Here is a 24,524-nt window from a genome sequence, read left to right as displayed (position 1 = left end):
TCTGAATCCTCCGCGCATACTATTCCACGTGCTTTTAGTATTCGATCTAGTTTATCTTCCGTCTTATTTTTCACTCCCTTTGCTCTTATTTTATTTGAACGCTTGAGATCAAGCAACATTATCATCTTTTCTGTTAAGAGAAAAAAGAAAAAAAAATTAAAAAAGAAAAGAGGAGAGAGAACCTAACTTTCTTAATATTTGGTTGCGATTGAAAAACAATGCAAATTTTACTCAAAATATACATGTTGAATTAGATCCATGAACGAGGACCGTTAATGTCAATTTCAGAGCAAGACACTTGCCACCTTTGCATGGCTGACTGGGGAGATGGCAAGCCGCAAAACCATATATAAATTTCATAGGTCATGCAAATGTCTTCTCATATTTTCAACTGCCCAGTTGCCAATTCTTCGAGAAATGACACCGATGATTGGTGATCACCTACGCAAACTAGCTAATCCCAAGCTTAAATTCAAAAACGAAGGCCATAAAGATTTCAAAATTCCTTGCAATCTAGAAAAAAAAAGTTGCAGAATTCAATAGGCTGTTTGGTTATGATAATTCTCGTACTGAGTGAAAACGTGTGAAATTTGGTGATATATAGATAGTGGTGGATTCAGGATTCTAATATAGGAAGATCCTAATATAAAAGCTCCAAATAAATTACATGAAAATACCATTGAAAAATTAACCAATAAACTATTAATTTTCCATTCATAGTCTTTGTACAAACAACATTACAAATTACAAAGATTAAATTTGTCTATGATATCAATTATCAATTTAAAACATAACAAATCAACAAAAATTATAATCTCTTATGAATTTAAACTTTTCATCCGATACCCATAATATTTTAAACATTTTATATGATTAATTTGGAATACATTAGAAAATTTAAATTAAAAAATTAGGGGATTAAGTGGTGGTGTAGACTGGAGAGAACTGAACCGATTGGTGGTTATAGAGGGGAGACAGGTGGAGGCGTGGAGCATTTGGTGGTAGCCTGGGATCGGTTGGGTGGGGTTAAAGGAAAAAGGATTTGAAATTAGGGTTATCCCATTGGAGAAAGTTGCAAAATGGGAATGAGTGGAGATCTCGGGCAAGATAAAGATGATAGACTCTCTTTATTTATTTTTTAATTAAAAATGGTCCGCCTCGCGTGGCTTAATAAGAAGATTTATTTTAGTTGTTTTGTCTTAAATGGTTTAACTCAAAATGAAGTCGTTAATTATTCTGCAGCAGCCGGTCCGCTGCTACACTCATCTCCTTCACCACATGCCCAAAGTTTAATGGTCTTCAAAGTTCTTCACAGCCATTTATCCGGGTTTCCGGTGGTCATGGGACCCTTAGGACCCTAAATGCATCCATACATGGATCTCATGCTTTTGTAAGTGAGGTCAGATCCCCTTGTTGAGTGGCAACGTGTGGATTCAGTTGCATAATTAATGATCCGATATTATATTACGACCACAAAATTTAAAGATATTCAGGACCATTGTCTAATTAAGACAATTCTCATATAACATGAATATGTGTGAAATTTGGTGAATCACAACGTAAGTAATCACAATAAAATAAATCTCATACTTTTATAAAAGGTTTCAGGCAGACACACTATGCAAGTTTTTCTTATGAGTTTACAACCCGATAAAAATACCCTTCAATGTTTATCCACACTAATTATGCAATGGGGTGTGATATTCACACACTTCATTTTACTTTTCATACACCTTTATAATTTTTGGCTGTTCGATCAAATAAACTAAAGAATATCAAATCAAATTACAGAAATTAACAAAGAGTGCTTGAAAAGTAAAAAAAATGTGTAAATATCACATCCCTTATGCAATTTACCATTCTGTCCAAGTATCTGTTGACAGCAAGTCCTACTTTGTTGTCGTCAATCGTTAATTAAAGTAACGGACATAATCATTAATTAGTCTTCCATCTGCATGATTTGTTATTATTATTTTTTTTCTTTCCCTCGCCTGAATTCTGTTCAATATCTATGCATTGCCCAGTATGTTTTTGCTGGCATGCCGAGATTCAAGGTTTAATCCTTTGTATATAGAGTGCGGCTGATCTCACATTTGCTTTTTGCACGTCCAACACCAATCAATCAAATGGGATACATTTTCAAACTATAGTTCTACTTCCATTTAACGATTTCGAATCCATCATGAACGAATTCGATGCATTAGGGTTTACTAATAGGTTTTTTGGTTTTCTATTTTTGACACACAATAGTGTTAGTCAGTGGTTAAGCCAGTATATAATCGTTGGTTGCCCTTAACTCTAACAACTTATAAAACCCCATGTATACTTTTGTGTTTTATTTTTGACCTCTATAAATGGTTGAGAGTTACAACATTCTCCTCTATTTATTCTATTTTCTTCTAACACTAGAAATTGTGTTTATAGGATAATGTAAATGATGGGGTTTGTTTGGTTCGAAGAATGAAACTCTCATGCTCATGCTCATGCTCATACTAGGAATAAAACCCTCATGGTTATATTAGGAACACAACTTTCATACTCATGTTCGAGAAATAAACCTGCCGTGATTATGTTAAGAATGAAAATCTCGTACTCGGGTCTTGGAAATAAATCTTTCCTACTTATATTAGAAATGAAACTCTCGTACTTATATATATATACATATATATATATATATAAATTACATTCTTCCTTATATTAAGAACAAAACTCGAGTGTTCATGTTAGGAATAAGGTTATAAAAGACGTTAGAAGCTAGTCAAGCGGCAACTGGGGCCTAGCGCCCAGGCGGCTAAGTGGGGTCTAGGCGGGCGCCTAGGCGGATTTAATTAAATCTATTATATTTCGTGTAAATAAATGTATGTTTATGCTTAAAATATATATGATTTCATCATAAACTATAAAATAGAATGACATATCTATTATGAGCTATTGGAACATAATGAAAATGTGGGAACAAGCATATAATGTGTGTTCATTTAAGTATTCAACAAATCTCTTACAATTTATTGAAAAAAATAAAATGCAACATGAAAGTTATCTATTTTCTATCTAAGTGAGTCACAACTTAGGCGGGTGCCTAGGCGGTCTAGACGGGCGCCCTCAGTAGGTTTATAAGCCCTTTCTTAATTTTCAAACGTCTAGGCATTAATCGGGGCAGTGGCCAGCCGCCTAGCTCCTAGGTGGGGATTTTTAGAACAGTGGTTAGGAATGAAACTCTCGTGTCTATATTAGAAACAAAACTCGCGTGCTCATGTTAGGAATGAAACTCTCGTGTTTGTATAGGAAAGAAACTCTCGTGCTCATGTTAGAAATGAAACTCTCGTGTCTATATTAGGAATGAAACTCTCATGTTTGTATAGGAACAAAAACTCTTGTGCTCATGTTAGAAATGAGACTCTCGTGTCTATATTAGGAACGAAACTCTTGTGCTCATATTAGGAATGAAATTCTTGTGCTCATGTTAGAAATGAAACTCTCGTCCTTATATTAGAAACGAAACTCTCGTACTCATGTTAGCAATGAAACTCTCGTGCTTATATTAGGAACACAACTTTCGCGTTCCTGTCAGGAATGAAACTCTCCTTCTTATATTAGGAATGTAACTCTCGTGTTCTTGTCGAGAACAAAACTCTCCTGCTTATATCAGGAATGAAACTCTCGTACTCATGTTAAAAATGAAACTCTCGTTCTTATATTAAAAACACAACTCTCGTGTTCCTTTTAAAAGTAAAACTATCACGCTTATATTAGAAACAAAACTCTCGTATTTATATTAAAAACAAAACTCTCCGGCTCACGCCTAAGAAATAAAAATAGAAGAGTCTCGCACCACTATTTGAAAAGCTGAGAAATAGTGACCAGGACAATGTTATTTTATCATACTTCCGTGTTTCGGTCACCAATTAACAGAAATCAATTTTGTTAAATTTTCAAATAAAACTCTTTGCACTAAATGCATTAAATTGGCACTTGATATATGTTCGGAAAAAAGAACTTGAGAAGAGTCGTCAATGATTTGAATCCTCTGTGCATGCTATTCCACATGCTTTTGGTATTCGATCTAGATTCTCTCCCATCTTATTGATCACTCTTCTTCCTTTTATTTTATTTGAACGCTCGAGATCAAACAACATTATCACCTTTTCTGTTAAAAAAAATGAAATTGAAAGAGAAAGGAAGAGAGAAAATCTAACTCTGTCAATATTTGGCGGGGATTGAAAAGCAATGCGAATTGTACTCAAAATATACATGTTGAATTAGATACATGAACGAGGACCGTTACTGTCAATTTCAGGGCAAGACACTTGCCACCTTTGCATGACTGCCTGGAGAGATGGCAAGCCGCAAAACCATATATAAATTATTCTGCAATAATGAGGAATTCAAAACGAAGCCATTATGGCTAAGTCTTTTAAAAACATAATAGTCTTCTTCTAATTCGTTAATTATTTTGCAGCAATCGGTCTGCCGTTGCACTCTTCTGCTTCATCACATGCCCAAACTTTAATGGTCTTCGGAGTTCTTCATAGCCATTTATTCGAGTTTCCGGTGGTTATGGGACCCTAGGACCCTTAATGCATCCATATAAGGATCTCATGCTTTTGTAATTGAGATTGGATCCCATGTTGAGTGGAAGCGTGTAGAGTCAGTTGCATAATTAATGTTCCAATATTATATTACGACCACAAAGTTTAACGATATTCAATAGAATTGTTTGAATGAGACAATTCTCATATCGAATGAAAATGCGTGAAATTTGGTAAATCACAACATGAGTAATCACAATAAAATAATTCTCATACATTTATAAAAGGTTTCAAGCAGACACCCTATGCAAGTTTTTCTTATAAGTTTACGGCCTGACAAAAATATCCTTCAATGTTTATCCACACTAATTGTGCAATGGGGTATTATATTCACACATTTCATTTTACTTTTCATACATCCTAAATTAAAGAAAATCAAATAACAAAAATTAACAAGGAGGGCTTGAAAAGTAAAAATAAATGTGTAAATAACAAATCCCTTATCCAATTTACCATTCTGTCCAAGCATCTGTTGACAGCAATACATTCTAATTGTCCTTTGGCTGGTACTGGTGATTTAATTAGTACCACTTTGTTGTCGTCAATCGTTGATTAAAGTAGCAGACATAATCATTAACTAGTCTTCCATCTTCATGATTTGTTATTATTCTTTTGTTTCATTCCCTTGCCTGAATCCTGATCAAGATCTATGCATTGCCCCAGTATGTTTTTGCTGGCATGCCGAGATTAAAGGTTTAATCCATTGTGTAGAGTGCGGCTGATCTCACATTTGCTTTTTGCACGTCCAACACCAGTCAATCATATGGGATACATTTTCAAACTAAGGTTCTACTTCCATTTAACGATTTCGAATCTGTCATGAACGAATTCGATGCATTAGGGTTTATCAATATGTTTTTTGGTTTTCTATTTTTAACACAGGATAGCGTTAGTCAATGGTTGAGTCAGCATAAAGTTGTTGGTTGTCCTTAATTTCAACAACTTATAAAACCCCATATATATTTGTTTATGTTTTGTATTTGACCTCTATAAATAGTTAAAACGTACAACCTCCTCTTCCTACTTATTATATTTTCTTCTATCATATTTGTCTCATTTTTCTCCCTCATGTGTACAACTCTATCTTTGCACACACCATGTGCTCGATGAAATACCTCAGTTGGCAAGCTTGTAAAGCCTTCAGTATTACTCCATAGTATCGTACATCATCTCTTGAGAAGCTTCTACAAATAATAAGGGTTGTCAACATATGTTGGCAGAAATTAACAAGTGCTTACTAGGTGCTCAGCGAAATGGCCCAATGCATTTTTTTGGTTGATATTATGATCCTATTATTTGAAAATTCTAACTCTGCTATAAGTGTGTTAAACTATTAGTTGTTAGGGTGGGAAGGGATCAAATCTTGCCTATGACGGGTTCATATAATTTCATCTCTTTATTTTTCTTTATTTTTCTTATACCCTAGACATGTCAAGAATGAAAAAGACAAAAAAGAGAAATTAGACAAACCTGTTTTGTGTAAGTTTTTCTCTGTTTGAACTCTACTGCTGGTTAAGTAAAACGATACCCTAAATGAATGACACCAGTATTTACCTCAAAGAACAGAGATCCCGTGAGTTGTCCGGTGACAAAATCGCAACCCACATCGGCAGGGAGGGACCCAGGTAAATATAATATATAAAAACACAATCTGAATCTCGTGACATGGCACAAATAATAACAAACGGAACCCACCTACGTCTCCGTCTATTCCCAAAGTTTTACCCCACGCACAGTCGCCGTTACGGCGGCGTTTCGCAATCGAACAGCCAACGCGGTTATCACGACGTCTGTTTTCTCGATGGACAAAGAATAAATAAAGGATCGCCGGACCCCAATCCCAACTCTCAACTGGATTTGATAAATTTCCCGCCATATTTTTCCTAAAAGGGTAGAATTGGGAAAACAAGTGTTTTTCTAATTTTTGAAAAATAAAAATAAAAATAAAAAGGGAGGAGGAGTGGTGGGCAGTGGGGACAGTTATTACCTGCCAAAAGGGGAACCACAGATTGCTGCATCGTTGGTCAAAATCGCGGGAACGCTTTTTGGAAAATTAAACTCCTTTTTTCTAACGGAAAAAAAAGGGAGATTATTTGATTTCTGATATTTTTGGACATTAGCCTAAAATTAGAGGATAATTCGTCTAAATATCGAAATTTATTTGGGCAGTATTGTCTTTTCGCAAGAGGTCTACGTCAATGAACTGCCATAGGCGTTGAGTTGGAACCTAGGTGGTGATTTCGGACGTGGGGATAAGATGAGGCCCACCCTCGCTAATACATCGTGAAAGCCAGGAAGTAGCATATGACTCGTTTAAAAGTGTTAATAAAATAATTGAAATAAAATGTTTTTAGGTTTTAAAAGAATTTGAAGTGCTTCATGTAATATTTTCATCAAAAACGCTTTGAATTATTTTAAAAGTACGTCTAAACGAGTTCATGTACAAACAAAAATTGATTTTTGTACTCTTAATTTTACACTACTCCGTTTGTTCATATTTCTTAATTTTGTTTTAATTTATTTAATCCAATAATTACAAACTAAGAGGAGGGAAGTGCGTGTAGGAGATATAAAAGTGCATAGATCATTTACTTGAGGTTAGGAACAACTTGTTGTGTTCAATACTTAAATTAATTATTCGACGCTTATTTCACAGTGAGCTAGAAAAGAGTGTTTGCTTAAATAGATATCGTAACATTGCTATAAAAAATTTAAATTAGAGAAATGATATAATTCTTGAGGTCTACATAATATAATTCTTGAAGGTGATTCATTTTAAATCGTTACAGCGCTTTAAAGGAACACCGTGAATAGGTCTGTCATTGTGCACATTGTGGAAGATTCTAAGACTATGATATTTGGGATCACTACAGCTACAGCTAACCTTGCGCATCGCCAAGCAAGTGAGGTTGCTCACTATCTTACTCGTTATGCCTTATTCTCCCTGTGCGTGTATACTTGGTTCGAGACTTATATGTGTTGATGAACTTTATCTCTATTAGAAATGTGATACAAATGTAATATAAAAAATATAGTAAATGTAGCATTACTCGTAATAAAGAAAAAAGAAAATGCTCGTGCCAGCTCAGCAAGGTGTTCCCGCCAATATTTTCGAATAACCCGCCTGGAGATTCAACGGAAGCGTCCCTTTCAAACGTGAAAGAAAGAGACATGGAAATTTAATATTCGAATGGTTTTATTGTAACTGCAAATATTTTGTTTGTCGTCGTTGTGGGTGTTCGATGGTGCCTAGTACTCTGTGTCCGTGTTGTTCTCGTCCTTCGAAGTTTGAACTTAACGGCCAGATTTCTCTTCCAAATTCCATTTTCCCGCTAAATCCAAAACCCTAGTTCTGCATTTTTCTTGTTTGGAATTTGGATTGGACGGACAGATTATTTAGTGGTCAACTTCAGTTTGGCAAAGTTGGCAACCAACTCCACACAAACGATGACTAATTAGTCAGCCTAAGTTCTTTGTTTGGCAATGTCATTAGCATCATGATAGATTCGTTCGTTTCGGTTAATCATTTCGATTTGTTTGACTTCATTGCTACATCACACTAATGCGATTGCATGCAAGTAGTATTAGATCACGGGTAGTGAACTCCAACTTCCAAGTCTGGAGAAATTCTCTCTTGTCACCAATTCAACATGTGATCTACAAGTGTTTATTGGACGAGCAGTTGACTTTTTACAAGTGGAAAATGTGTATTGGATGCCCGTGATGTAAGGGTATAGTAGTTGCAATAAAATTTCTCTCTTGAATCTTAGCATCAGCCAGAGTTTTGAGGAAGGTTGAGATCAACAAGAGATTGTGGTGAGACGTCAACGGCATCTCTGATAGAAAAGGCTTTTCACATTTGAATTTTTTTTAGATTATTTCTTGTAAATTAGAATCAAAATTGCACGATAAGGGATAATATAGTCCAGTAAAAATGAGTTCATTTGTTAAATGTAATAAATATACAAGCCTTACTGAAAAATGTGAAATATACAACATAAAAAACTTGACAAAATTGATTATAACACTAGAACAACAACATTATACTAATTAAAACAAGACATCCTTGTTCCTCCTATACATGATAACAAAACTCACATAAAATGTTGTTGAAACCTAATGATGCAGCACGAAGCAAAAGGATTACCATTGTAAATTCTTGAAGAAACAATAATTTGGAATACACCAGTTTTTTTAGAGTAATCCCAAAAGAGTTTTGATTAATTGATAATTGACAATTTACAATGATAACATCGAGAAATTTTTCCGAGTGACCGGCACTCTAGTTGACCTGAGGTTCCTATCTAATATGTAATTGACACCTGTAAATCTGGTTCTTTCAAATAAAAAAAAATACCACATGTGTTATTTAAGTTAACTATGGTTTATCTTATTAATAAATGCATTTAACTTTCTGTCTTCTGATTGATTTAATGACTCATCATTCTCTTCTCCTTCATTTCTCCTCTCTCCCCTCTCTCTCAGACATATGAATTCGAAATGAAAAATACCCAGAACCCAAATCCAACTTATTTTGTCGGAAAGACGCAGATGGAAAGGTCTCAAAATTATGGATTAATTTCTTACATGTTTTAGTTTTTCCAAAGACAAAAATAACAAACATAAAATTCACGCCCATAGAAAAATTGATTTGTATGTGGTGTTTGTTGGATTTTGAATGCTAATAAACAATAAGATGAACCCGTAAAAGAAATGATTTGATGAGGAAAAGAAACGTGATAGTCCAATCGGCACACCATGCTCACTACGACGACAAGACGCCGTCGTGGGCTAAAACAGATCTTCAGACATTGTGAATGATTTTCCGATAAGATCGATATATACTAGAATCAAACCCTCTGGATTATTTGTTTTGTGTAGAAATTTGATTACATTATATATATATATATATATATATATATATATATATATATTGTGAGCTCATATTTTGCTGGGTGACTTTCCTTTCTCCAAATAAACTGATGTAACATCTCACATTGCCCAGAATAGTGGATCATCTATGCCCTATATGTATATTCTCATCTCTATCTAGCACGAGGTCTTTTGGGAGTTCACTGGCTTTGTGTTCCATAGGAACTCCGAAGATAAGTGAGTTCGCGCGAGAGCAATCCCAGGATAGATGACCCACTAAGAAATTCTACTTGCGTGAGTTCCTATAAACAAAACCGTAAGGGCGTGGTCGATGCCCAAAATGGACAATATCATGCTACGGTGGAGTCGAGCCCGAGATGTGGTGAGGGTCGGGGCGGGGATGTGACAATTTGGTATCAGAGCTAATCCCTGGTCGGAAGTGTGCCGACAAGGACGTCGAGACCCTAAGAGGGGTGGATTGTAACATCTCACATCGCCCAGGGGAGTGGATCATCTATGCCTTATATGTATATTCTCATCTCTACCTAGCACGAGACCTTTTGGGAGCTCATTGGCTTCGGGTTTCGTAGGAACTTCGAAGTTAAGCGAGTTCGCGCGAGAGCAATCCTAGGATGGGTGACCCATGAGGAAGTTCTTGTGTGAGTTCCTATAAACAAAATCGTGAGGGCGTGGTCGAGGCCCAAAGCGGACAGTGCTACATTGAAGTCAAGCCCGGGATGTGGTGGAGGCCCGGGCCGGGATGTGACAACTGAGGTTCTCCATGGCAGCCTAAGAAAAAGACAGTGAAGAGCCAACTAGATCAATAGGAGCCATTGGATCATGGTTCAAATTTAACAACTTAAATTTACTTCAACATTTATTAATTTCAATTAACCATAGTTAAACCAAAAGCCATGTGAAGTCATTTAAAAAGGACAAAGGGCAACCATCGAAGTTTAATACTGTCAATCTGTGCTGGAGTGACGGTCACTTGGAAAAATTTCTTGATAACATCAACGATTACAAGTCCGTTGGACAACTCAGAAGCTTAGGAAATTAAAACAACATTAATCATGCGAAAATCAAAAAGTTCGATTTTTATTACAAAAATTAAAACTACATTTTGGATGTTGAAACAACCTCGGATGGCTAAATCCCATTTATGTCACAATTGTGAGTTTGAACAGCGACATCGTTCTTTTTCCGAAAAGATATCATGGGCCCGAATCGAAGCTCGAATGCCAAATTTATAAATTCCCACATTGTCCTTTTGTCTTCCGACGATGGTCATTTCCTCTTCAATCTATTCAACCATTTGTTTTACATTTCCTAAAAATAATCTCCTTTCATAAAGAGTGAGAGATACATGGAATAATAGAATAGAACTCGGTAGGTCTTAAATGATGGGTACTAGAGGGAGATGGTGAAAGTTGGTGGTGTATATTATTAAGGGCACCTACCTCACAATTTGAGTAAATATCAAGCCTTCCTTAAAGTTTCAATTATGTATCTCCCTTCTCATTCCCGCACCCCACGTGTCATCTCTTCCTCTTCCCTGTCCATTTTCATAGGGTGGGGTTACCTTATGTAAAATTAATTTATTTCATTTTATTATATTGGTTGGCTTATAAATTCTAAAGTTTCCTTTTTGCGAAAGAGACCAAAGTTGGAGGGAAGATCAACCCTAGAGATTTGTTTACTCCTCCTCCCACATATAATTCTGATAGAAATTCCACATCCGATATTTGACAATACAAAATATGATTTATATACGAATAATTCTATTTCTAGTTACACTGAAATTTTTTAGAATAAAATCTCACACCTTATAATTTGGAGACACTGTCATACTTCAAAGTACTTAAAGTTATCTCTAGCCAAGAGGTATATGTCACGTTTAACCTTAAATTTGACAAAATCAGTCTCCAACCAAAGGGCTAAGGAGATTCGTCACTTAGTTGTTAGTACTACGATGTAGTGATATTCTTCTTCACTTGTAAGTGAGAGGTCTTAAGGTTCAATTCTTGCTAAAAGAAAATTTGAACCACATTATTACTAGGTCATTTTGAGGCTTAGCCTACTCCCACACCGTCTTAGTGTAGACAATATCGTTTGTTAAAAAAAAAAAAAAAAAAAAAGTTAAAGAGAATTATGTTCCCTGGACATGCAACATGTTGCCCATAGCAGGCTAACTTTGGCTCGTAAAAAAAAAAAAAATATGAAAGGACATTAATATAGACCTACATGATTAGAGATGAAAAATTACAACCCTAACGTAGTCTTTATCATTTTAAAAAAAGTTAAAATACAATGAGAGTCTACGTTTAGCCTCTCGTGACGGATGATGGCAAAAAAATCCCCTCCTCCCACTAGTTTATGCCTTTCTTCTGTTCATATATGTTCGTGGAAATGTATTCGGATTCCATCCTGATCCAAATTATGAGAATCGAAAAATAATCGCACGATATATGATGAATAGTTAAAATATAATGATCCTTAAGATCTCTACAAAATAAATTTCGTAGAGGATCCTCTCCCCATGGAAATGGTTGCACGGCATCATGATGCGTAAGTGATGGTGACAAGTGACACCGTGACACCCCATTTTAGGTAGCCCAAATAATGCTGTCCTCCTTTATAGATTTTGTTCCCTAATTTTTCAAAATTCGAACAATCGAACTTACCTGCCGCCCTCTCTCTCTCTCTCTCTCTCTCTCTCTCTCTCTCTCTCTCTCTCTCTCTCTCTCTCTCTCTCTCTCTCTCTCTCTCTCATGCATGCTACTGCTATGTTTTTCCCATTTGATTATATTCAAAGATTCAAAGATTGTTAGAAATTGAAATTATGACGTAGAACTGGCCACCATTTCACTCAATCAAGACATAGGAGGCATCACATGGGCAAACACACCTTGTTGCTCTTGGTCAAAGGCTCTTGGGAAGGGTGATGAAAATGTTTATTATATGTGGGATCATTCTAATCAAATCATTCGTAAAATAGTTCCATAAAAAATAGAATTAAATATCTAAAGTTTTTCAACGTTTATGTATCATTCCAAACTAATTTTAACTTTAAACATTTCAAATAAGTGCCCAATTTATTAAAAATATCATATCTGTTAAGCCTAGTTAAATTTCTGTTATATGAACTAGGGCTTACTTTATCTCCAAAAGCAATATTAGGTAATGTAAGCATGGAATCCTCTAACTAATGATGATCACCACCACCACCCCATCAGGCCGTCACCTTCAAACCCAACACTCAATCACCAACTTCACCCTACAAATCAAGCCGCCAACATCGATAAGAAGGTTATGGAGATTGCTGAAATTGTATGGACTGCCATGATGTAGCCATAATCATATTCATCGTCCACGAAGAAAAATTGTCATGGAAGCTTTACCAACTGAGAATCAGCTAATGAGGAAATCACATGAGCAGAGAAACAAGCTCCTTAAAACCTATATGAATTACTAACCCTTTTCTTTGTTAAGTGATTACCCTCCTAATGTAATTTCAATTTGGGTTCAGTTTCGTTTCAATTCAATACCCGTTTCCTCATTAGGTTCCATATTATATAATATATGTTTGAAATTTAGATTTTGAGATAACTAATATTAATGTTGACCATGATATACCTAGTTGGTGTGTTTTGAATATAAAGGTTAGGATGGGATTTAGGTGGTCGTAGGTTGAGCTTGGAGGTGGTGAGGGCTTGATAGTTTCCGATCTTTTTTTTTTTTTCCCATTTTTTTTGTGAATTTGTTTTTTTTTTTTTTTTTTGTATATTTATGTCTTTTTGTAGTTATTTTTATTATTATTTTAAAGTCCCTGTAAGTTAAAAAGTGGGATCTATTGTTGCCACATGTACATTTAACGAAAAAATTAATTGGGGTTTAATGAATGTGACATTTTCAATAGGTTGGGTATTTGTTTGGAATATTTAAAAAAGGTTGAGACCAATTTAGAATGACACTAAAAAATTGGAGGGTTTTAGGTACTCAATCCTAAAAAATATAAGACATGTTATTTTCGTATAACGTATCTCAATAAGGGTGTGTTTGTTTAGCCTCACTAACAATCAATGGACTAGACTGGATTAATCCTTAGTCTAGTCCCGTGTTTCTACCGTGCTAGGATTAAGATTAATGAGACTAAAGGGGATTTGCATGGACAAACCCCTTCGTTATGAGGTCTTAGCGAGACCCCCAATAACCATGGGACTACTAAGGCATCCCCTCCATTCGTTTGCTTTTTGCTCTCCTACCTTCGTTGCATGCAATCTCTCCTCAGTCCAACGAAATCACACCGCTAGACCACCACACTCTCTCCCTTTCTCCTCGTCCTGCTCGATGCTGATGCTGATCTGAGCATTCGCGCTCGACCACACCATCTGTAACTCAAATGCCTGCTTTGATCAGTAAATCTTTCATCTGGTTGGGATTTATCGGCTTGTACTCAGTTCTTGAATTTGAAAAGGAAGAGAAAAAGAAAAAGTAATGAGTAGAAAAGAACGGAGCTTTGACCAAAAGAAGAAGAAGAAGGGAACGATAAGGGATTTGGATCCTCTCTTGAGCAGAGGGTTCGAATCCTGCTGACCAAGCAACACGGACCATTGGATCAAAATTCAACGGCTACAATTATTATAACTTTTAGAATGTCCTCCTGTTTGTAGCCGTTGGATTTTGATCTAACGGTCCGTGTTGCTTGGTCAGCAGGATTCAGACCCTCTGCTCAGGAGAGGATCCAAATCCAACGAGAAGTATTTGGAAAGGATAAGAAAGAGAAAAGAAAAAGGAAAAGAAAGAGGGGGAGAGAATTAAAAAAATGGCAAAAAAAAATTTAGATCATAAAAATAATTTAATTTGTGACTTAGTTTGACACTGTACAAACACTTTATTATTCCTATACTAGTTCGTTCATGCTAAGCCAACTCAATTTAGTCATTGAACTTAGTCCAATCCGAGATAGTCCAATAAAACAAACGCACCATAATAATCTTATTACGTGTGAGAGATGTCTTAATAAAATAAATTGATCGAAATTTCTCTTGTTTTATTAATGTTTGGATTATTCTCTTGTGTGGCCATTTATTTCCCTTCTGATTTGGGGTGGGCTTGAGCAAACCCCAACCCACACCCCTTACTAAAAGTGGTGGTGGTGGCACCTAATTTATAGGTGATTTTCTTTTTTAATATTTAGACTTAGTGGCATCACCTATCTAATAAACATTAAATGGTTTTTTAAACCTTTTTATTGGAATAAAATTAAAAATAAAAAAATAGAAAAACAATTCCATGCATGTTGCTAGAGGGGGAGGAGGGTCACATGCAAAAGTTACATTTTGATAGGGCTCATCTGATCACATGTGCTCACACCCGTTGTTTAGAGAGATAAGCATTGCATTATTGTGAACGATCAAACCTTACAAACAAAGATTCTGCCATCCCTTCGAGTTAGACAACAATTGCATTATTGTGTATGTGAGCCAAATCATGCACACCTAATTAATACGACATGCAAGCACGGTTGGAAGAAAATCACTTTGGTTAAGACATGTATAATTCAATTTCATCGCAACTCTTGATTCAATGAATTTGGCTTTGTAATTGATATGTTTTATCATCGGTTGTTTATAATTATGTGCTTATTTATCTTATCAGCATGATTTCTTATAAAATAGTTGTCCTTTCACTGATCGTATAATTATTCTGCCTTATTTACACAATCAAGAAAATAGTTTCACAAATATATATACAACCGAAAAACCAAGAATCATACCCTACTAAATGAATTTTGAATTGCACAAGTTGAGGCATCCATAATCCATAACTTTGGAAGTTTATGTTAGATATAAGTAATGAACTACGTTGATTGGCATTAAGTTTTAGAAGTTTTTGTTAGATATAAGTAATGAACTACGATGCTTGACATTAAGTTTTTTTAATTCATAAAAGAGAAATATTAGCATTACTGAAATCTAGTTGATTCAATATTAAGAGATTAGCTTCGAAGCAGGTACTCCGTTTACTGCAGCAAATTAAATCGGGATATATATAGGCCAATGTATGTGTTCAGGTGAAGATTTCTCTGCGGAAGGATCCTCGGCCCTCAGCATAGCTCCCAAGGGATTGAGACTTTGGATGTGTTGTTGGGCTCTTGCTTGTTGATGTGCTACAATAAGAGGATAGAGTTAGTTTTGAAAGGTGCATTTGTGGGGCCTTAGGTGTAGGCCTTGAGGCTCACAATCAAAACTAACTGAATGCTAGGTGTGCCACTACTATCTCATTATAGCAGATGTAGAACAAGTGTGTTTGGTCGATTACTTACGCCCCAAGTTACTTGGACTTCTTGTTATCAATTTCCCAAGACTAGAGAAGGGGATTTTCCTACGAATTGTCGTGGATGGGTTAAGTCCACATAAGTTCTTTTTCTTGCCTTGTGACCAAGGACTTTTAGTTCATAGTTTTGTATGTTCGAATGAAGGGAGTCCAGAGCCTTCTAAGTCATCTACTTGGTTCTTGATTGATTTTAATGAAAGCATATTCATTAAAATGACTAGATCCAGATACAAATGAGACTCTTAAAGTAGGAAAACTGATGGAAACAACTTGAATACATACTGCATAATGCATTAAGTAATAGATCTACAAATTCAGAAAATAAACAAAGAGCTTCGGACAAGATTTCACCTTGTCTGGCAAGGTTGAACCTCTTGTAATCGCTTCTCTCTAAACTAACAGGGGTTTATTCGCTAAAAAGGGATGGATGGTAAACAAGATTAAACGAGGGAATTGATACTACAATGGTTGAAGGTAACAGCTTTAAACTAGAGAAAGATAGGCTTTATAAGGAAATCTAGACAAGAGATAGCTTGTCATTAAAAATGACTGAATCTGGGTTGAATTAAGCTTTTGGATGCAAATCTGGCTTGAGAGCAGAGTTTGTATGTTTGTTTGTTTGATTGGTTGAGTGTCCTTGTCTCTGGGGGGCTTTTTCCTCCTTTTGTAGGCAAATTAGCCCAACTGTTGTAACTTTGTTCTTGCCCGAAAGCACTTTGGAGGGTAGTGAGTCATCATCTCTTTACTTGTAATGCCACTAGAAAGTGTTCTTTGGCTGGTAGTAGGGTAGTCTCTATCACTTGTCACTTCAATGGCAAGCATATGGCTTGCATTTTGGCTGAGAAAGCCTCAATTTGCTTCTGGGCTTGGTGCTGGGCTTCGGGCAAGTCTCCTTGAATTAGGTATTCTTGGGCTTTTCTTTATCTAAATCCAATGTTCAAATATTAACCCAAATAATATGTCACCATATGTGCTCTCTTTTATATATCACTAATTTTTTTTTCTCTAAAATATAAGAGTCTTATATGACAAATACATAGTCTTTACAGAAATCCTATCATCTTGTTTTTCTACTGTAATCCTAAATTCTGGCTAAGAAGGGGCACACAATATGGATTTACTAAATGAGATTTTGTGTCTATATTACTACTTTCTAGTTTAGAATCACATAGTGGCACAAATATAATTACTAGATGAGAGTATGGCATGCCATTCTGTTGAAATGTCCCACATCGATGAAATGTCCCACATCGATCGTATCTATGAGAAAATAAGAGTTTAACACTCTAATCCCACTTCAACTAATACTCAAGCCTTTTGTAATAAAACCCCACACCTGACGGATGGGTAGGTGGTAATAACCAAGTTGGAGACAATATCGGTGTTGTTGGAGTGGGCCGTTGGCTTGTCTCTCTGATAATTCTATGTGGTATCAGAGCTAGGAAGCGAGCCCATGCTGTAATGCCACGTGATGGGTAAGTCCCCTTAGCCCTGTGTGTAGGGTGAGTCCTATTGGCTCCACGTGGTTGTCAATGTGTGGATCTCCCACGTGGGGAGTGTGTTGAAATGTCCCACATCGATTGTATCCATGAGGAAAAAAGAGTTTGATACCTTAATCCCACTCCAACTAATACCGATGTCTTTTGTGATAAAACCACACACCTTACGGATTGAGCAAGTAATAATTACCAAGTTAAGGACAATATCAGTGACTAATACCGAGACTTTTTGTGATAAAACCCCACACCTTACGAATTGGGCATGTAGTAATTACCAAGTTAGGAACTGTATCGTTGTGGTTGAAATGGAACCTTGGCCCGTCTTTCTGATAATTCTACACATTCTACTTCCTAAACCATAAAAACAAAAAGGAAAAGAGCAGCATATAATAATAGAACAACATATGGTTGCCATACAAAATGACCGAGTGAAACAATAATACACCAAGTTATGGGGTGTGTGTATGGAGAGACATGTTTTATTGTTCTCCGGGGAAAGGCTTTCATTTGTCGGAATCTTTGTTTTTCTAAGATTTGGAATTATATATTTTATGCTATATACTATATACTATGTACATGTTGCTAGATATATGTGTGTGTATATATATTTATTATATGCCAGCGCACTTTGCAATACTATTCATCACTTTCTTTGAGCCAACTCAATCTTCCATGCGTATTCCGTTTCCACCAATTCCTCCACCATCATCTAGATAATGCCAAAATTAATCATAAATAATAATAACACAGTTCTTAATTAGCTCAATCACATTGGACTTAATCCATTATTTATAGACCGACAGCCATATAGATTATAGTTTGTTTAGGTCAAGACATGGTATTAGTGTCTCAAATGTCGAGAAAAAAGAAGGAAAGTACCCCAAATCGAGGACTAAATTAAACCCCCACTCATGTTCTCTTAAACTTCTCTTAAACCCTATAAGCAAAGAAGGTTATGATCACTCATAATTCGATGTTAATTCAATAATAGATGATCATTTTATTTTTAAGGTAAATATCAATTTGCTATTCTTAAGTTTCGTGATTTTCAACATTTGGCACATGAAGTTTTTTTCGTCCCAGAGTCATACCTAAAGTGTTAATTTTGAGACAGTTTCATACATTCGTTAGTCTGTTTGTTAAATCAGTCGTTAACTGATGATGTGGCGCCCATGTGGAAAATGACTGGACGCCATGTGTCAATATGACCCACGTGAATATTAAAAAAATAATAATACAAATTAGAAAAAAAAAAAAAAAACACCACCCTTCTTCTACCTCACACCCCGACCCCCTCCCCCACCGGCAATCCCACCCAAACCCTCTATCCCTCCAATCCCACCCAACCCTCCATCCTTTCTCTCGCCCACCCAACCTTTCGTCTCTTCTCTGGCCCACCCAACCTTTCGTCCTTTCTCTCTTCACCCGACCCCCTCCCTCCCTTCTTTCCTCTGCACACCCTCTCCGCCGGAAGCTCTTCCGTAGTGACTGTTTGAGCTTCCCTTCCACTATATACTGTTGGAATCAAATGAAAGTTGTTTTTGATCTAATGGCTAACAAGGAAGGGATCAACTGTTAAGTCATTACTTAGTCTCATAGGACAAGTGTAGGCTTAGATTTCAGTTTTATGAATTAAGGGCTGAGATAGCTTGTAACAAAAAGTTGTTGTTCTGATATTTCTATAAAATATCTGTGTAAGCTGCTCTCTGTGCAGAGAGCTCTGCACATTCCTGAAAACCTTTCCTCTTCCGTGTTAAACTTTCCCTCCTAAAATATCAACTTCAAAACAATTCTAAGATTTATCATGGCCTCAGAGCTCTGGTTCTGATCAAAAATTAAGAACTGGGCGTTTGTGTGTGCTACGTACTACTGAAAAAAAGGAGGGAAACTCACTTCCAGAATTTTTTGAAAACCTTACTGTTCTTACAAAGTCTCACATGACTACTTCGAGCAGTGGAGGAGATCTGAGGGCTCCTATCTTCAATGGGTCCAACTACGATTTCTGGTCTATCAAGATGAAGACCATATTCAAATCATATGATCTCTGGAACTTGGTGGACAAGGGTATCGAAAATGCAGAGTCTGGTGATGATTCCAGTGATGAAGATCAAAAGTCAGTTAAGAGCTCAATGAAGATTAATGAAACCAGAGATGCAAAAGCTCTTGGCATCATTCAAGGGGCAGTTTCTAACGAAATATTTCCTCGAATCTCAAACTTTGAATCATCCAAGGCTGCGTGGGATGTTCTTCAACAAGAATTTCGTGGTGACAAAAAGGTTAGATCTGTCAAACTACAATGTTTAAGGAGAGATTTTGAGTACACTAGAATGAATGATGGCGAATCTCTATCTGTTTATTTAACTAGGATGACTGATATAGTGAATCAAATGAAAACTCTTGGTGAAGAACTATCAAACCAAAGATTAGTGCAAAAGATACTTATAAGCCTACCCAAATCCTATGATTCCATTGCATCCATTATAGAAGAAACTAAGGACCTTGATTCTATTGAGGTTCAGGAAGTGATTGGTACACTGAAAAGATATGAGCAAAGATTAAACATGCACTCTGAAAGCTTAGCTGAAAAAGCTTTTACTAGCCTAAGTGTGACTGACAGAGATAGCAACTACAAGGCTCAGGGAAGCAACTCAAATCAAAAGAAATTCTGGAAAGGAAAAGGGAAGAAATGGGATAACAAGTTCACTCCACAACCAAAATCAGAATCTAGCAGTGAATCCACTAAAACCAAGTGCAAAATATGTGACAAATTACACTATGGTGTTTGCTGGTATAAGGGAAAGCCCAAATGCATTAAGTGTGAGAGATTTGGTCATCTGGCAAAAGACTGTAATCCAAGAAGGAACCAAGCTGTCAACTATGCACATAGAGCAGAAGAAGAGGAAGTAAATGTTTTTATGCGTGTAGTATTGCAAGAACTGAAAATAAAAGAGGAATCTGGTACATTGACAGTGGATGCAGTAATCACATGACTGCATATGAATCACTATTAGTCAATATTGATAGAAGCTTCAATTGCAGAGTTAAAATGGGAAATGGTCAACTTGTGGAAGCAACTGGAAAAGGAACTCTAGTTCTACAGACAAAGGGTGGAAGAAGATTCATCAAGGATGTGATACTAGTACCTGGCCTTGATGAAAATCTCTTTAGTGTGGGACAAATGATTGCACATGGTTACTTCTTACTCTTTGGGGATGACATTGTGGAGATCTTTGATGACAGAAGTCTCCAAAACTTGGTAACTCAAGTTGGCATGACTGAAAACAAAAGTTTTCCACTTATGCTAGACTACACTAACTCAGTTGCTTTAAAAGCAAATGTTGCAGAGAATTCGTGGTTATGGCACAAGAGGTATGGACATCTCAACTTTCACAGTTTGAAGAACTTGGAGAGATTACAAATGGTGACTGGACTGCCTGAGCTACAAGAAACAAAAGAACCTTGTGAAGGTTGCATACTGGGGAAGCATCACATAGACTCTTTCGAAACTGGAAATGCCTGGAGAGCAAACCAACCTCTAGAACTCATTCACACAGATGTGTGTGGTCCTAAGAAAACACCTACACTCAGTGGGAACAGATATTTTCTGTTATTTATTGATGACTGCACCAGGATGGTTTGGGTTTACTTCATGAGAAACAAAAGTGAAGTTTTTACCATTTTCAAAAAGTTCAAAGTAATGGTTGAACTTCAGAGTGGTTTGAAGATCAAAAGACTGAGAAGTGACAGAGGTGGTGAGTTCACCTCCATTGAGTTCCAAGAATTATGTGAAGGGGCAGGATTACAGAAGCAACTGACAGTGGCTTACACACCACAGCAGAATGGTGTAGCTGAGAGGAAGAATAGGACTGTGGTTGAAATGACCAAGTCAATGCTGCATGATAAGAAAATGCCACTTTCCTTCTGGGGTGAGGCAGTCAATGCTTCTATGTATCTTCTAAACAGGTGTCCAACTAAAGCACTCGAGAGGAAAACACCATTTGAGGCATTTAGTGGCAGAAAACCAAATGTAAAACACTTGAAGGTGTTCGGATCAATCTGCTATGCACAGATACCATCTCAATTAAGACACAAACTCGAAGTCAACAGTATCAAGTGTGTCCTTGTAGGCTATGGAAGCTGTGAAAAGGGCTATAGACTCTACAACCTTGAGACACATAAGGTTATAATCTCAAGAGATGTGGTGTTCAAAGAAAATAAAGCATGGAATTGGGAAACCAAGAACATTGACACCATCTCATTTCCATTAACAATGGAAAGAACACAAGCAACTGTGCAACCTGAAAATGAACCTGTTATAACAGGCGGAAGTCAAAACGATTTCTCTACACCATCACAAGGATCTCAGTCCTCTACTTCAAATGCAGAAGGACAAGAATTGCAGGGTTCCTCTCCAGGAACAACTCCATTAAAATTAAGGAGTCTAAATGAGATCTATGCAGTCTGCAACTACTGTATTGCTGAACCAGAGAGTTTTGAAGAAGCAGAAATGGATCAATCTTGGCAGAAAGCTATGAGTGAAGAAATCACCATGATTGAAAAAAACTCTACTTGGCAATTAGTGAACAGACCAAGTGATAAACCTGTGATAGGTGTGAAATGGATCTACAAGACCAAGCTGAATCTGGATGGATCTATAATGAAGAATAAAGCAAGACTGGTAGCCAAAGGCTACTCACAACAACCAGGGATTGATTTCAATGAAACCTTTGCCCCTGTAGCAAGGTTAGACACTATCAGAACCTTGGTTGCTCTTGCTGCTCAAAAGGGATGGAAACTTCATCAATTAGATGTTAAATCAGCCTTTCTAAATGGCACACTGGAGGAAGAAGTGTACGTGGATCAACCACAAGGTTTTGAAGTCCCAAATGAAGAAAAGAGAGTGTATAAGTTAAACAAGGCACAGTATGGACTCAAACAAGCCCCCAGGGCTTGGTACAGTGAGATAGACTCCTATTTCAGCAGATGTGGATTTAACAAAAGTCCTAGTGAAGCTACATTGTACACAAAAACTGGTGAGAAAACTGAGATGCTTATTGTGTCCATATATGTTGATGATGTGGTTTTTACTGGAAATTGTGAAGAAATGATTGAAGAATTCAGAAAAGACATGATGAGGCAATATGAGATGACAGATCTTGGCTTGCTGCATCACTTCTTGGGAATTGGAGTAATTCAAGATGTTACTGGAATCTTCATACATCAAGAGAAGTATGCACAATCTCTGCTTAAAAGATTCAATCTGGAAGGATGCAAATCTGTGGGAACACCATTGATCACAAATGAGAAGCTTTGCAAAATGGATGGTTCTGAATCTGCTGATGAAAATCTCTATAGGAAAATTGTTGGGAGCCTACTTTACTTGACTGCAACAAGGCCTGACATTATGTATGCAGCCAGTCTCTTATCAAGGTTCATGCATAATCCCACAAGAATTCATATGGGAACTGCTAAGAGAGTACTCATGTATATCTCAGGGACTTTAGACTATGGGATCAAGTATGAGAAGGGAAAAGAAGCAATTATAGTTGGCTTCTGTGACAGTGATTGGGGAGGCAGTGAAGATGACATGAGAAGTACCTCAGGATATGCATTTTCATTTGGTTCTGGAATATTTTCTTGGGCTTCTGTCAAGCAACAAAGTGTTGCACTGTCTACGGCTGAGGCAGAGTATGTGAGTGCTGCAATGGCTAACTCTCAAGCTATATGGTTGAGGTTTGTGTTAAAGGATTTTGGTGAAATGCAAGTGGATGCTACACCACTTATGTGTGACAACACATCAGCAATAGCTATGACTAAGAATCCTATTTTTCACCAGAAAACCAAACATATCAAAAGGAAGTTTCATTTCATAAGGGAAGCATTGCAGGAGAATACCATTGAACTGATCTACTGCAAGTCTCAGGATCAAATGGCAGACATCTTCACCAAAGCTCTACCTAAAGACAGATTTGTTTATCTCAGAGAAATGCTCGGGATCAAAACCAAAATTCATTTGATGGGGAGTGTTGGAATCAAATGAAAGTTGTTTTTGATCTAATGGCTGACAAGGAAGGGATCAACTGTTAAGTCATTACTTAGTCTCATAGGACAAGTGTAGGCTTAGATTTCTGTTTTATGAATTAAGGGCTGAGATAGCTTGTAACAAAAAGTTGTTGTTCTGATATTTCTATAAAATATCTGTGTAAGCTGCTCTCTGTGCAGAGAGCTCTGCACATTCCTGAAAACCTTTCCTCTTCCGTGTTAAACTTTCCCTCCTAAAATATCAACTTCAAAACAATTCTAAGATTTATCATATACACCTTATAGCTTGCCACCCTCTTCTTCCTTTGCATCTTTGGATCACTCAGGCTCCAGCTTTTCGTCGCCGACTTCCCCTTCCTAATCTTCTCGCCGTTGTTTCCCGCCTAGGTTTGCTGCTGCTGCAGTGCACAAAGGTTGCGTAGGAGGCGTTGTAGCCCCTGAGATCCTGCATCTCATTGACCCCCGAGGAAGAGGGTCCACCATTGTAGCTCTCCATCTGCGACCTTCTGTGACCGCACGATCTTGATCTGAAATTTTCCATTCCATTTGCGACCTTCCACCATTGTTTGAATTTGGTACAGAGGAGGGAAGAGATTTCTTTGGGGTCGTGGTTTGTTGAAGAGGAGAGAAGGGAGGGAGGGGATTGGGGGTTGAGGGTGGGTGTGCGGAGAGAAGAGAGGGAAGGGGTCGGGGTTGAGCCCATAAACTTTTTTATTTTTATTTTTAATTTTTTAATATTTATGTGGGCCCCTATGACACGTGGCGCCTAGTCACTGTCCACGTGAGCGCCGCATCATCAGTTAACGGCTGATTTAACAGTCAGACTAACGGATGTATGAAACTGTCCCAAAATTAACACTTTAGGTATGATTCTGGGGCGAAAAAAATTTCATGTACCAAATGTTGAAAACCACGAAACTTGAGGGTAGTAAATTGATATTTACCCTATTTTTTAATTAAGATTGAACAATGAATCATCGTAATATTCTTGAACTATGACCTAAGAAATCAAAACTCATTAAACCTTAGCTTGAATAATGGAGGACTAAATTAACTCCTCAGTCATGGTCCAAGGAAATTATGGTCATTCATAATTAGATAATAATTTAACGGTAGGTGACCACTTTACTTTTTTGTTGTACTTTCTTCGCTAACATTAAATTAAAATCAAACGGTGAGTGTG

At 36.9% G+C, this 24,524-nt stretch overlaps 1 protein-coding gene across 1 annotated transcript; it reads right to left on the bottom strand.

Annotated features, from left to right (window-relative positions):
* Nucleotides 1-17,935: 17,935 nt before the first annotated feature.
* LOC148695946 (uncharacterized) lies at nucleotides 17,936-23,996 on the bottom strand. Its single transcript, XM_088697437.1, has 5 exons — nucleotides 23,760-23,996; nucleotides 23,620-23,724; nucleotides 20,731-20,733; nucleotides 18,768-18,814; nucleotides 17,936-17,960 (listed from the first exon to the last, which is right to left on the bottom strand). Exons 1-5 carry the CDS (start codon nucleotides 23,880-23,882, stop codon nucleotides 17,936-17,938), a joined length of 303 nt encoding a protein of 100 aa, XP_088553563.1. The 5' UTR covers nucleotides 23,883-23,996.
* Nucleotides 23,997-24,524: the final 528 nt, after the last annotated feature.

Source organism: Pyrus communis, chromosome 7 (assembly GCF_041283825.1).
Source record: "Pyrus communis isolate YQ-2024b chromosome 7, ASM4128382v1, whole genome shotgun sequence".
In the NCBI taxonomy this organism is placed as follows: domain Eukaryota; kingdom Viridiplantae; phylum Streptophyta; class Magnoliopsida; order Rosales; family Rosaceae; genus Pyrus; species Pyrus communis.
This window is presented reverse-complemented; position numbering and strand designations above follow the sequence as displayed.